The sequence below is a fragment of the Eremomyces bilateralis genome (genome assembly GCF_010015585.1).
Source record: "Eremomyces bilateralis CBS 781.70 unplaced genomic scaffold P152scaffold_1, whole genome shotgun sequence".
Taxonomy (NCBI): Eukaryota; Fungi; Ascomycota; class Dothideomycetes; order Eremomycetales; family Eremomycetaceae; genus Eremomyces; species Eremomyces bilateralis.
In genome coordinates this window covers 401,761-414,751 of record NW_022985067.1, presented here as the reverse complement: position 1 = coordinate 414,751, position 12,991 = coordinate 401,761, and the positions used below count along the sequence as shown (strand labels likewise).

At 49.7% G+C, this 12,991-nt stretch overlaps 6 protein-coding genes across 6 annotated transcripts in view; 2 read left to right on the top strand and 4 right to left on the bottom strand.

Annotated features, from left to right (window-relative positions):
- P152DRAFT_504391 (chord-domain-containing protein) overlaps positions 1–440 on the bottom strand; it is a 1,521-nt gene extending 1,081 nt beyond the window's left edge. The window contains exons 1-2 of the mRNA XM_033682365.1: positions 169–440; positions 63–85 (exon numbers count right to left, since the gene is read on the bottom strand). Coding sequence (XP_033538563.1) covers positions 63–85; positions 169–274 — 129 coding nt within the window. The 5' untranslated portion in view covers positions 275–440. The remainder of the gene's footprint in view (positions 1–62; positions 86–168) is intronic.
- Positions 441–1,414: 974 nt separating this feature from the next.
- Positions 1,415–2,589, bottom strand: P152DRAFT_426359 (L-iditol 2-dehydrogenase; the record flags this gene model as incomplete). Its single annotated transcript, XM_033677266.1, has 3 exons — positions 1,415–1,557; positions 1,608–1,713; positions 1,759–2,589. 3 exons carry the CDS (start codon positions 2,587–2,589, stop codon positions 1,415–1,417), a joined length of 1,080 nt encoding a protein of 359 aa, XP_033538562.1.
- Positions 2,590–3,246: 657 nt separating this feature from the next.
- On the bottom strand, positions 3,247–5,503 carry P152DRAFT_407127 (MFS transporter). The gene is made up of 8 exons (XM_033676897.1): positions 5,103–5,503; positions 4,704–5,049; positions 4,617–4,655; positions 4,231–4,566; positions 4,003–4,171; positions 3,786–3,953; positions 3,487–3,729; positions 3,247–3,422 (listed from the first exon to the last, which is right to left on the bottom strand). The coding sequence occupies exons 1-8, from the start codon at positions 5,170–5,172 to the stop codon at positions 3,339–3,341; spliced, it is 1,455 nt and encodes a 484-aa protein (XP_033538561.1). The 5' UTR covers positions 5,173–5,503; the 3' UTR covers positions 3,247–3,338.
- Positions 5,504–5,770: 267 nt separating this feature from the next.
- Positions 5,771–7,505, top strand: P152DRAFT_453537 (uncharacterized protein). The gene is made up of 4 exons (XM_033678392.1): positions 5,771–5,865; positions 5,915–6,156; positions 6,204–6,639; positions 6,703–7,505. The coding sequence occupies exons 1-4, from the start codon at positions 5,840–5,842 to the stop codon at positions 7,424–7,426; spliced, it is 1,428 nt and encodes a 475-aa protein (XP_033538560.1). The 5' UTR covers positions 5,771–5,839; the 3' UTR covers positions 7,427–7,505.
- A 9-nt stretch (positions 7,506–7,514) lies between these two features.
- P152DRAFT_426352 (NAD(P)-binding protein) lies at positions 7,515–8,941 on the bottom strand. The gene is made up of 5 exons (XM_033677265.1): positions 8,545–8,941; positions 8,352–8,446; positions 8,097–8,249; positions 7,900–8,014; positions 7,515–7,846 (listed from the first exon to the last, which is right to left on the bottom strand). Exons 1-5 carry the CDS (start codon positions 8,770–8,772, stop codon positions 7,562–7,564), a joined length of 876 nt encoding a protein of 291 aa, XP_033538559.1. The 5' UTR covers positions 8,773–8,941; the 3' UTR covers positions 7,515–7,561.
- A 656-nt stretch (positions 8,942–9,597) lies between these two features.
- P152DRAFT_426348 (cyclohexanone monooxygenase) lies at positions 9,598–11,953 on the top strand. Its single transcript, XM_033677264.1, has 9 exons — positions 9,598–9,897; positions 9,961–9,984; positions 10,045–10,080; positions 10,138–10,316; positions 10,380–10,469; positions 10,527–10,592; positions 10,652–10,732; positions 10,789–10,828; positions 10,879–11,953. The coding sequence occupies exons 1-9, from the start codon at positions 9,725–9,727 to the stop codon at positions 11,936–11,938; spliced, it is 1,749 nt and encodes a 582-aa protein (XP_033538558.1). The 5' UTR covers positions 9,598–9,724; the 3' UTR covers positions 11,939–11,953.
- Positions 11,954–12,991: the final 1,038 nt, after the last annotated feature.

Below are 12,991 nucleotides of genomic sequence, written 5' to 3'. Positions count from 1 at the left end.
ATAGTAGAGTGGGTGCCGGTGGTGCAGGGGGGGATGGTGAGGAATTCGTCGAAGGTGAGGACGCGGGGTTTGCAGCATTTCCAGCCTGGGAGGGGGGTTAGCTTGGGCGTTCGGGATAGGGGAATAGGGATGATGGGGGGTGGAGGGGGTGGCTGGCTAATGGCTTACCTTTCTGCCCTTCATGGAACTCTGGTGGTCCCGGGTGATAGACGCATGGCTCGTCTGGATCCGTGAACGGCTTGCCGCAGCCTTTGTGCACACACTTTTGCGCCATGACAGCTGCGGTGGCTTCCCCGTCGCCTCGCTTCCGTTGTTTGCTTGGTTTTTGAGCCTCGATTGGTTTGGGTGGATTTGAGGCCGGTTCTATGTATGTGAACCAGGTGGGATTATTTCTATTGAAGTTGTCCAATTGAATAAACCGAAGACGGGGGAACTGGCATTAGATGGTCGAGCAATGACCACGGAAGCTTCTCGCAAGACGTAATAGCTGTGGGAGCATCAAACTGCAGAGATGGCATGAGTGGTTCGCCGTGCAGCATCTGGTGCAACTCAACCCCCAAACGTCCTGAATCCACTGCTCTTCGTGATTCCCTTCATCATGAGAATCGCCCTTTGGGTTCCATTTGAATTTCAGCGAACGAGACAATACTCTAACTCTCGCTGTGATGAATGACCACGGGAATGCCTAGTTCCAGCGGGGCTGCGCATCCTGGTCTACGTGCCTCGCCCGCTCTTCCAAAGGTTGGAGTGCTCGATTCACCGCGTGATGCAGTACCGCCTGTAGTGGGCTGAATTCGGAGCTCATGCCGATTTTCGGTGCTTCTGTCTCCTTCTCTCGGATGGATTATTATTAAAATGGCATTGGGGCACATGGAATGCCCTGCCCTCGAAATCGAAATCGAAATCGACAAAACCTCCGGGTCTCACGATCAACGACTACTTCCTCCGTGATGGAAGAACGTTGGACGGGCCTAGAGTCTGCTCTCTAAGGACACTGAATCTCTTGCCGATTATCGATCAGATGTTAGGGCTGCCGGTTCTAGGAATCAGAAGTGGCAATCTCGATTAATAAGTATTCTCTCATAATATGGAGGTAGATATTGCTTCTATTGCTGGGCACTTTCACGTGCGGATATCCGTCGTCCTGAGATGGGCCGTCACAATATCTTCTCCCACCATCGACTATCTTGGTCAATATCATTAAAGGCATTATGCATTCATTTATCCGAAATTTATAGAGACACGACAAGAATCACTTGCCATCAAGACCTCGCCAGCAGCACTGGGCGGAAAACAAGAGTGGCCAAGAGCATGACCAAGATTGCATCTCCGCCCTCCGGATGTTTGCTCATAGTTATAGCCTATAGGAGATGCTACAAAGGTGACAAAGTGTTGTAAGGTCGATCTCCTACTCCTAGGTGAGAAGTTCTGGCTTTGGTGTGACTAAGATTTTAATGTGATAGTCCTTATTCTGAACCAGTTCTTCGAAACCTCGTTGAGCTACATCCTCCAGTTTGATGCGGGAAGTCACCATATCTTCGACGGCCGGAAACCTGCCTGCAATTTACATTAGCTTTGCACTACGGTTGCCGGCTCTCGGAGCTTACCTGTTGTGAAGTCTTTGACTACCTCTACGAAATCCTCCTCATCGTAAGACATGGACGCTCGAAACACAATTTCTTTCAATTGGAAGAATTCCATTGGTACGGTGAGCTGGCAGTCGTTAGCAGGCTTTCATCACCCTCGTATTACACATACCGGTGATCCCCAACCAGCAACATTGACATAAGTGCCCTGATTCCTAAGGGCATCAAATCCAGTCCTTAATGCTGGCATCACGCCGGCACAGTCGAAAACGACATCAACACCAGTTCCTCCGGTCAGTTTTCGGCATTCGTCCGCGATGAGAGCTTCCATAGGATCCAAGGCCGCATCGCAGTACTTTGCGACCTGGTTTCGCCGATTTAGTGAGGGCTCAGAGACGATTATTTGGTGTGTTCCATGAACCTTGAGGTCCATCGCCACTGCCACGCCTACAGGCCCGCCTCCAAGAACAAGCACGCTCAGCGACTCGAACTTAAGCCCCGATGATTTCAGTGCATGTCTTGCCACCGTCAAAGGTTCAATTAACGCCGCAAACCGTAAATCTACCCCTTCAGGTAGCACATGGCATGCGTTTGCATCGACGGCAACAGTCTCCGACAAACCTCCTCCCGTGCCACTCAATCCTAAGAAACCCCACTGCTGACACATGTTGGTCCTGGTATTCTCGCACTGCAAGCAACTGGTGCAGTACAACCGTGGATCTACCATCACGGGCTGGCCAACTTTCAGTTCCGAACCATCGGGGGCCCAGCTAATCCGGCCACAGAACTCGTGGCCCAGGGTCACGGGCAGAGCTTCTCCGGTAATCTTGTGCGGGTTTTCTTCGGTTGGGATAACGAGTGGTCCCTTGAGATATTCGTGCAGATCGGAGCCGCAGATTCCGCACCATTCGATGTCCACAAGCACTTGGTTGGACTTGGGGGTGGGCACGGGAACTGACGAGATGCGAATGTCTCGCGCGCCATGAAATTGGGCTGCTTTCATATCGAAGATGATTATGTTCAGGTGGAGGCTGCGCTGGGTTGTTCCTCTACGCTTTCAGGCTGAGATAATCGAGGTGCGGTGTTGAGATCTGTTGTTTTCATCCAGCCTCATGTTTCCTAAACGTGATAGAAGATTCAAAGGCACGCCTCAGTTATAGTTCGAAACTTCCACGTCTCTACTGCACGAAACAATTGCCGCGGTTGACTTCTCGTTATAATGTGTACAGTCAGTAAAAGATGACATGCCCCAAAGCGGAGAACGAACTCATGCCAAGACGAATCGGTATCAAGCACCACCAATGCACCCTCGGTAGCGCCATGCGCCCGTACCATCCACCCCTGACGAGGTTACGATTAGCGCGGTATATGCCTAACTGTAATCTTCAGGGCAGGCTAAACATGTGTGATACCACTGATGCGACTGATGTGACTGATTTGACTGATTTGCGGCTAGGACTGGTAGTACATGTGGATTATAGGGGCAGAAGATCCATATGTGTCAGTGGCGCCAGTGCTAGAACTTAGAAGCAGGGTGCCCGGGAACAGCGGCGCTTAGTCCAATGAGGGGTTTGCCCAGGCGTGAATAACAAACATGAAGAGTACCGATTGTTCATGATTGACTCTTCTACGCGACATATACAAGATATCACTAGCTAATACTAGATGTAAGATGACTACGCCTGAAGCCAGACCAGTCTAGTTAGATACCTGTGCCAGGCCAATTTTGACTATGGGCCAATATCATCAGCCTTACGATATAGACATTTCGATATGCTGCGTCTGCTGCTTCTCGTCCTTGACGTGCATACCAGCCTCCTCAAGAGTTTCGGCAACCTGTGGATGAGACACTATTAGCATGTGGCTCTTGGGATGAAAACCCCGTGGAATCTTGACTTACCTCGTCGCCGAACAGCGCACTCATCTCCTCCAGTGTCTTTCCCTTCGTTTCGGGGTAGAAAAGGTACAGGATGACCACAAATATGGCGTTCGCAATCAGGAAGATCAGGAAGAAGCGCCATGAGATTACCTCTAGCGCGAGTGGTGTAATCTGCACTATAACGATCATGATACAGTGCATCACCACGTAGGCGGTGGCGACGCCGGCGCTGCGGATACAGGTCGGCATGATCTCCGCTGGATACTATCAGCCAGGTTAGAGTCATCTTCGTGGAAAGATTGACGGAAAGTGTAGCATACCGTGGCAATAAAGGCATTCATAGGCCCTGAGTAGCCGAGACACACGAGATACATAACTCCAATTACACCCTTCCCCATCGCTGCATTGCTCGAGTGACCGGCTTCGTAACGTGCCCACAGAGTAACGACTAGCAAACAACCTGTGATTTGGAGTCCGTACGAAATGTACTACGCAGTTGTCAGTGCCAGTCAAGGCAATGGAATCCATTATGCTCACGATTACTGGCTTACGTCCCAGCTTGTCGAAGAAAAATGTTGTCATGACAGCAGAGAATGTACCAACAGTGCCCCAGACCGCGGTCAAGGTTAGAGCCATGGTATTGGTCATGCCTAAGTTGTTGTACATGATCACCTGGTAGTTCTGAATGGCGATGATGCCACTCATCCTAGACGAGAATGTGTCAGTATGGCATATTCGAAGTATATCAGCGCACCAGGAGCTCACATCATGAAGAAACCCAAGGCTACCACCAAATAAATGCGCTTGCGGTATGAGGGGCGGCGGATAATTGTCCTGAGTCCCAGCTTTTCTTCTTTCTCAAACTCAATCTGTGCCCTGACCTGATGGTACTCCTGAAGGTAGAAGTCGTCGTCATGTCCCGAGCCATGCATTTTTTTCAGGACGTCGCAGCATTCCTCGTAGCGGCCTTTGAGGGCAAGCCAACGGGGCGAGAAAGGCATCCAGAATGAGCCGACCAGCATGCCCACGCTAGGCACGAGTTGTAGGCCTAGAAGCAGGCGCCATGCCGAATCTCCATGGACGAAAGAGAGGCCAAGACCGCTGTATTGGTGTCAGAACATGATTCATTCAAGGGAAGCACTACTACTTACATCCACTCAGTGACCATATACGAAGCATTGACCATGATTCTAAAAAGCTGTTAGACCGAAGCTAATTCGGTAGAGGGACATACTCACGAAAATATTCCTCCTACACGCCCTCGCCACTCTGGTGGGGAAATCTCACTGGCATAGGTAGGGCACAGAGAGAATATTACACCACTAGCATAACCTCCAATGATTCGGCCGGTACAGAATACGGCAAAGCTGGACGCACCAGTTTGCATGGATATACCGATTATACCAAGGACACACGCTATCTGGATTGATCGGAGTCGTCCTATTCTGTCAGGAAGAAACCAATTTGAAGCCATGCCGAGTACAGCACCGCCATAATAGGCAGAACCAAAAGCCCCGATCAAGATTGAGTCGAGTTTGTAGTATTCAATGAAGGCTGGGTAGCCTAGGATAGAGGTTGTGCAACCTGAATGAAAGGTCAGTCTCTGGGATGTAAAATTCAAGGTGATAAAACTTTACCTGAATCATAGCCATAGAAGATAGACCCACAGGTCACGTACAAAAGGCAGAGAAAATTATACCTATTCATGGTGTTGAGGACTCAGGTGGTGATGAATCCAGGCAAACAGTTGGTGACCTAACGTACTTTATCCCCATTCTCCTGGCATGTTGATCGAAACGAATTGAGTGGCCAAGAGAGCATGGTAGGCCAGATGCTTGAGTACAGCTTGAGAGTTAGTGGTGTGTCACCCAAAGATGATTCACAGAGCCTCCCTCCCCATGGGGTGAGACTGGGGTTCTGGTCTCCTCGACTAGCCACTCGTGTCGCCATCCCTGAACTCTTGACACTATTTCTACTTACTCGTACTTTTGCAGAATGCAGCTGGGAGATCCATTGCCAAGTATCGGCGAATCCTATCCTACAGTCTGCAGATTATCACCCCTGGGAGTTAACACCGGATGATGGATGTACTTCTCTTGGTAATGACCTAACTAAATGAAGGCTAGCTGCCGTTTCCCCCCTTACCCAAGCTAGCATTTGACCCGCCCAGGTGGGCCGTAGCGTACCCCGCATACCCCGCAAATTCCGTCCCCTCGGGGCGGCTCGGCCTGGGGAATGGAGAGTAGACAAGCTGGAATTGCTTGGCAGGAGAATCGATCCCTCCTCATTTCTACAATCTGCGCGACAGATTGTGTGAGCCGAAGAACTGTAAGTCGTAAGACAATGCCCCCAAAGAACCGTGCAAAGAAGGACCATGGAGAAAAGGCGCGAAGATCAGAGGTATGCGCCTTGTACAAGCGCCTTGGGGTGCATGCTGACCATAGGCAAGGCGACTAAGAAATAGACTGTCGCAGAAGGCTGTTCGTGAGCGAAAAGCTGCGCGTATACACCAGCTAGAGCAGGAACTCGCTACTGTCACGAAAGGAAATGACAGCGCCAGGGTTACTGAACTTCTGAACACAAACTCTAGGCTGCGGCATGCGCTCCTCGACACGCGCAAGAAGCTTGCAAGCCTCTCTGCGACTGCAACACAGTTGGGGGAACAAATCAAGGTAGTGTTGGATGATCGTGGTAGGTTAATCTCAACATCTAACCTTGAGCCTCGCTGACGGTGGTAGATGAGGTGGAGCAGGATTGTGAAGACGTTGCCAACCAGATGGACTCCTGCGTGTTTGATGACCAAGCTTATCACCTCTGGAGGAATAGCCCACAGACATGCACTCAATCTCCACAGACTAGTTCCACCGAATCAATATCCATGAACCAGGAGCGAGAACATTTCAATGGTACCGAGTTGAAGTTGATCAATCCAAGCACCAACGTTGGAGCTGAGGCAACTGATAGAAATCCTATTCCTGGCCAGTCTGACAAAATGCTGGTCTCTATGGATACAATGTTCAATGGCAGCAAACATACTGAGGCAATGCCCGACCTCTTTCTGGGGCCTCATCTCGGACCCAAGCTCCACGTTTACTCTGGCTCGACTTTGTCTCAACATCTTGGTCATATACATGGACTTCTCCGACTGGGAGGGGCACTCGAAGGCGTTTCAAGGTCAGCGATCTAGCGCTTCATTTCCTCACCATTTGATGATCTAGAGCCGTTAATGCCTTGTAGTATGCCGCAAGTTGTAGACAGCATGTGGTCCGCGTTTCTCGAGCACGGTTGGCCATCGTTAAAATATTGGTTCGATGTAACCCAGTCAACACCACTCGCAACCCGTGTTCTCTGGTGGCAGACCAGCAACAGTCATGAAGCCGCAACTCAAATACCACCTGGTAATACGCCTACTCTGGTCCAGCTTTCCCGGCCGAAATACCCCTGTATCCTCGACTGGGTGCCACATCCAGGCTTACGTGACCTGCTGATTCTCAATTACGAATTTTACGATGTTGACCAAGTCATATGCGACATGACGAATGCATTTGTTGTCGAGATCGAAGACCACCGAACCATCTTTGACGAGTCTCATCCGGGGCTTTCTCTGCCCATAGGCAAAGGCTATGGCTACAACCTGATGGAGCTTGTGGAGCGAACGTTGGTTTTTGGACCCATGGATAGCCAGAGCCAGCAAGAGCTTACGGTAATGAGACTGCTGCAGAGCATGGCATCCTCGAAGAATGCTTCGATTGAACACCCAATCCACCGCTTCAAGCTGGATCCCAGGTTCTTTGATCAATATCCCGCTCTCTATGACGCCAATGCTGAGAGCAAGTACCGGCCGAAGAACCTACCATTTGTACAGAAGTCGCAGCTGCCGCTACCTTTCACGACGGAGACTGTTAAGGAGTATATGAATGTGGCATTACACGCGAAGAGTACGCTGGTTGCGGCCCGATAATGGACATCATGATCCAATGTATTGCTCATTGTCGTCATCTCTCAACCGCTTTACAAGGTCTTAATAGACTACCTAATCGGTTCAATCCACACGAATAGTTATGATTAAACGTAGCTCGCTCCGAGGCATATCAGCTCATTGGAACCCTTCGTTAATCGTAAATCCCCCATCCGCCATCAAGTTCACGCCATTTATCAAGCTCATTCTTGGTGTACTTAGCATCACCACGGCATCACCAATCTCTACAAAATCCGCCCGCCGCCCTTGCCGCGCTTCAAGCCTTTCCCACAATCTATCGTCACTCTTTTCATCCAGTCCGGCGCTCGGATCGGCCATACGGGCTGTAATCATAGGGGTAAGTAGGAAGCCAGGCGATACTGCGTTCACACGGATGGAGTGGGCGCGAGCTTCAAGTGCTGCCTGTTTGGCAAAGTCAGCCGGAAAGAGGTCGAAACGAGAAAATAAATACGGACAGTCTTCGTAATCCCGTTCACGGCGTGCTTGCTGGCAGTATACGCAGCCACACCTTGCATACTCATTAGAGAGTTGACGCTCGCACAGTTTACTATCGATCCTCGCTGCTGCATTCTTCCGGATTCTCTAGATGTGTGATCGATGGTTAGTACAGGGTGTCGCGGCGCAGGAACGACCAACGAATGCTATCACCTACGTGTCTGGACTCGGATTCTGACCCTTCATCACCCGCAGCTCATGCTTTGTGCACAAGAAGACCCCCGTTGAATTCACTGACATGCACTGAGCGAACTTCTCGAGGGGTGTCTCCGTGATATCTGTGGCTGGTCCGATCACACCTGCAAAATTGCTGTGCATATTCACCATATCAGGCCAATTCTCTGAACGTTCAATGAAGTAATGTGGCAACGAAATTCCAGAACATTCGTAGGGAAAGGCAGGACACACATACGCAGCATAATCCAGTCGTCCGAACTCTTTAACGACTTGGTCAACTGCACGCTCTACATCGGCCTCTTTCGTAACATCTGCACGGATGGCGATACACTTTTATCATCAACAGGTCCCAAGGTTAGCCAATACGAAATTCCTGAATGTACTTTGGAAAAGAGTACACAGGAAGATAGCCTCATAAATATGCTCACCTTCGTTCCGAACGCCTCAACCGCTGCTTTTCCTATCGCGAATGTCGCTTCGTCTTGAATATCAACAAGTGCAACACCGCGTGCGCCCTCTTTCGCAAACGAAACGGCTATGGCATTGCCGAGGCCACGGGCTCCGCCGGTAACTAAAGCAACCCCAGGAGCAAGCCTACTAGAGCGGACAGTAGCAATCGTATGAGCTGGAGGGAGAGGTTCTGTAATCGTGGCCATGATGTTTGATCAATTCAGTGAATTCAGTAAAGGAAGAATCAGATAGACCGGGGTAAGAAGCTGTCTAAGTCAAGACAATTATAAAGATGATTTACGGCGGATTGATAGGCGACATGCCGAGTCAGTAGAGCAGAAGTATCAACTATAGAGATAAATGCTAGGCAAAATATTCAATGACCGAGGCTATGGAGCTAACTAGAACTTATTTCTACTTTCCAGGGCGAGTATGTGAGGGGAGAGATCATCAATTCTCCAACTTCCGTGTGTCACCATTTAGTGATTCACGATGAGTTACGGAGTAGGTTATCCGGAGGTAGAACCAGACCCCGCGGGATAGTGGGTCTACTAACCCGTGTGACGGGAATGGGGGGCCAAATCCTGGGGAAGATGGCAGGACCTGGACCCCTGCAGTAGGTAGCTTCACATCCACCCTTCACTCTTCAAAGATGTGTATTGACCAATTGGAAGTCTATTGGGTCTCAAGCTAGCGAGAAGAATGTGGGAAGGTAGAGAAATGCGGTACGCTAGACTGCTCTCTATAACTTTATTTCCGTCAAAACTAGTCCTATCTCTACCGAAGCGACTGAACAGCCCAGAATCTCCGCTGCGGGCAGGAGTCACCATTTTCTGATTATCAAACCCACTTAGATTAGCTGCGATCTATGCAAGATGGCGAATGGCCTAGAAGCACTGTTACGGACGACTACGCGGCTGCTGTGGATCGTATTATGCCCGAGGTGTTGTTTCGTTATAAAGCCGAGTAGCTTAGGAAAAGATCTTCCGTTTGTATAGATCAATCGCGTCCCATTCATTTCAAAAACGAAGCCGACGGCATTCGCAGTTCAAACGACTCCTCTGCCGAGCGAAGAAATCGTTGTACCAGAGCTTAAGGTACCCAGTCTCGTCCATCATGTGTTCCGTTGCATAAAAATAAGACATCCGTCATTCAAAAATGGGTTCCTCAGCCCCTATTGACGACCAGCCATACAGCGTGCCAGAGCAATGGCACTCTCAACCTGGATACCTTCGCGTCATCTGCGCTGGAGCGGGAGCCGCTGGCTTGTGCGTTGCTTATAAGATGAAGCACATGAAGTTCATCAACTACGACCTTGTTTGCTACGAGAAGTGATTGATCTCCCAAAACCGTCGGAAAAGTTAGAGTTTGCTGATTTTCCTATTTTCTACTAGGAACCCGGAAGTTGGTGGCACTTGGTATGCAAACCTCACGAAACTCCGGAGCTATTCCTCACAGACTAACAGATCATGATTCAGGTACGAGAATCGCTACCCTGGTTGTGCATGCGATGTGTAAGGATAGACGCCTTCGTGGTTCTAGAATAAAACAGTCCCTAATGAGTTCGCCAGACCTGCGCATGCCTACACGTACAGCTTCGAGCCAAACCCCAATTGGTCCAGCTTCTATGCATATGCCCCGGAGATTCGACAGTATTTCGAGGACTTTGCCCAGAAACACGGACTGATGCCAAATGTCCAGCTCAATTCGCGAATTCTGAGTGCTAGGTGGAGGGAAGAGAAAGGAATCTGTAAGCTCTTTTCCTAACATACATGCAGAATACTCCTGAGTTTCTAACCATATATTTCTGAAGACAACGTTGAAGTCGAATCAAATGGAAAGATCACCCAGGACTGGTGTCATGTCTTTATCAATGGAACTGGGTTCTTGAACCACTGGAAATGTGTGTGTTCTCAAGATCATACCAAGTTGAAGATGCGATAGCTGACGAATTCTCTAGGGCCTGACATTGAAGGTCTTCACAGTTTTAAGGGAACTCTGATGCACAGCGCCAATTGGGATCCAGGTTGGTTGCCCTTGTCTCTGCCCCTTTACCTCACCCCGGACTAATGAATTGCCGTTTAGAGGTTGATTGGACCGGCAAAAGAGTAGCTGTGGTTGGAACTGGATCGTCAGCTATTCAAATGGTGCCACAGATTCAGAGGAGTAAGTTGTCGATGATCCATAATTGCCTTCTGCCCAGTACTGACTAGTATTCGCAGCTGCTTCACATTTGACATGTTTTATGCGCTCAGTAACATGGTAAGCGGCCTTTTTAAACCTGTGGTTACGCATCGTTCTAAGAAACGTAGGATATCTCCCCCAGTAGCCGGCAGCATCCTCGACGAAGATCGCAAGAAGACCGACGATGGACACTCCTCCAACGTCCCCCACGGCCAGCATTTCTATTCCGAAGAAGAAAAAGAGAGCTTCCGAACCGACCCTGACTACCATCTCGAGTACCGCCGCAATCTCGAAGGTACAGTCAACAAGCTCTTCGACATCTTCATCGACGGCTCTCCAGAATCGCAAGCCGCCCAAAAGACCATGAAAGCGGAAATGCTCAAACGTATCGGCCCCGGCCACGAAGATCTGAAGAAGCGTCTCGTCCCGAGCTGGCCACCGGGGTGTCGCCGCATCACCCCCGGCGACGGCTACCTGGAAGCCCTCGTCAAACCCAACGTGACTACCGTGCACAAAGAGATCGCGCAAGTGGTACCCAACGGTATCATCGACTCCAGCGGTCAGCTGCACGAAGTCGATATCCTCGCCTGCGCGACGGGTTTTAATCTTGCCTTCATCCCGCGCTTCGAGGTACGCGGCGTTAACGGCATAAAAATGTCGGATGCGTTCACCCCCGAGCCACGAGTGTACCTATCCGTTACCGTCCCTAAATTCCCGAATTACTTTATTGTCAATGGCGTGCGCGGACAGTGGGCGTCTGGCACCGCATTACCGGCACATGAGATCTCCATCGAGTATATCCTCAAGTGTGCTAAGAAGATCCAGGGAGATGGCATACGTGCGCTGGAGGTGAAGGACGAGGCGGTAACTCAGTTGTACGAGCACATCGATGCCTGGCATCAGGGTTCAGTATGGAACGCGCACTGTAAGTCGTGGTACAAGAACAATATCAGCGGAGGAAAGCTGTGGATCTGGGCCGGGTCGGCGCTGCATTATGTGAAAACGATGATGGAGCCACGGTACGAGCATTATAACATGCGGTATTGGAACTCGAATATGTTCGCGTTTTTGGGAAACGGGAGGGTCGAGGCGGAGTATCTGGCACAGATTGGAGCCTTGACAGGGAGCGACATGAACGCGAGACTAGCGCCATATTTAAGGAATGAGGATGTGCCATTTGAGATTTGAGAATTCTGATTTGGGCAGATATTCAAGCGTATAGCAAATTGTACAGCGCAGAGGGAGGATACTCTTGATTGCCTTTCCAGCTTTCCTCCTTCACATGTCAGCGTCCACTTCGGGTCCACCCCTATTTTAATATTTTATTTTACAGGGGCTCTTGATTATATAGTACCACGTGACCAAGTAACGGAACCTTCGGTTGAGTAATAATCAAGATAAGCCCTGAATTTTGCCTCGAGTTACTCCTAAAGTCCTAATGATCCCTCCGACGCTGTGCCCGAGTAAGAGCAGTGTCACTCTAGAACAGAAGCTAGAGGAACAGAGACGTCCAGCAAACTGACCATCTTATCCCCATACCACAGTTATAATAATTTCCTATGTTAGAAGCAGATATAATTAGAGGTTAGTGTTATGGTCCCAGGCCTGCGGCCTGTTCCCTTGGTTGTGGCTGAAGACGTGGCTGGTGGATTATATCAGAGAAGCAAACAAACATGGTAACACAGCAGTAGGGCATTGGAGAGGAGAGTCGCTATCTCGCGCACAAAGGTGCCGGGAGATTTCTTCTCTCTCTCTCTCTCTTCAGTTTAGATTAATGGAACTTGGTAATCGCAGACCTTGCGCATCCAGACCGTGTCAGTTAGAAGAAGGAAGATAGAAAAATGGTGCACAAGGCCACAAGGCACCAACGCATGTAATTAGTCAGCCTAGGTAGTTCCCCACATGAGCCTCGCAGAGAGACCTGACGGCTGACGGGAGTATGAATCTCTCTCTCCCCCCTAATGATCCCATTAGCCTCACATGTTTAACCGAACTTATTAGAATTACATAGTAAGGTAATTAAATAATTAAGAACCCCCAATAGAACGCTAACTTAAACGGGGTTTCTTCAGGACGCGCAGCACAGGCTGACACCAAGCTTATGAAGGAGAAGAGGCAATCGGGACTTAGAGAGCACCTAGCTTGCCCATGTCGTGTCGGTATCACGTTCCGTTTAATATATTGCCGCGTTGAACAACACGTATAGATTGACAGTTTGTCGCTTCTCTTCCATACCAAGTA

Bases quoted from the DNA above. Each gene is read 5' to 3' on its own strand.
- P152DRAFT_407127 (XM_033676897.1), bottom strand. From the start codon at position 5,172: ATGAATAGGTATAATTTTCTCTGCCTTTTGTACGTGACCTGTGGGTCT. The intron at 4,656-4,703 runs GTGAGTATGTCC...ACAGCTTTTTAG, and splicing joins CGTGTAGGAGGAATATTTTC to AATCATGGTCAATGCTTCGT. The intron at 3,954-4,002 runs GTGAGCATAATG...ACAACTGCGTAG, and splicing joins TGGGACGTAAGCCAGTAATC to TACATTTCGTACGGACTCCA.
- P152DRAFT_453537 (XM_033678392.1), top strand. From the start codon at position 5,840: ATGGAGAAAAGGCGCGAAGATCAGAG. The intron at 6,157-6,203 runs GTAGGTTAATCT...TGACGGTGGTAG, and splicing joins GGTAGTGTTGGATGATCGTG to ATGAGGTGGAGCAGGATTGT. The intron at 6,640-6,702 runs GTCAGCGATCTA...AATGCCTTGTAG, and splicing joins GCACTCGAAGGCGTTTCAAG to TATGCCGCAAGTTGTAGACA.
- P152DRAFT_426352 (XM_033677265.1), bottom strand. From the start codon at position 8,772: ATGGCCACGATTACAGAACCTCTCCCTCCAGCTCATACGATTGCTACT. The intron at 8,447-8,544 runs GTGAGCATATTT...TGATGATAAAAG, and splicing joins TTGAGGCGTTCGGAACGAAG to TGTATCGCCATCCGTGCAGA. The intron at 7,847-7,899 runs GTCCGTATTTAT...TTTGCCAAACAG, and splicing joins TGAACGGGATTACGAAGACT to GCAGCACTTGAAGCTCGCGC.
- P152DRAFT_426348 (XM_033677264.1), top strand. From the start codon at position 9,725: ATGGGTTCCTCAGCCCCTATTGACGACCAGCCATACAGCGTGCCAGAG. The intron at 10,317-10,379 runs GTAAGCTCTTTT...ATATTTCTGAAG, and splicing joins GAGGGAAGAGAAAGGAATCT to ACAACGTTGAAGTCGAATCA. The intron at 10,733-10,788 runs GTAAGTTGTCGA...TAGTATTCGCAG, and splicing joins GGTGCCACAGATTCAGAGGA to CTGCTTCACATTTGACATGT.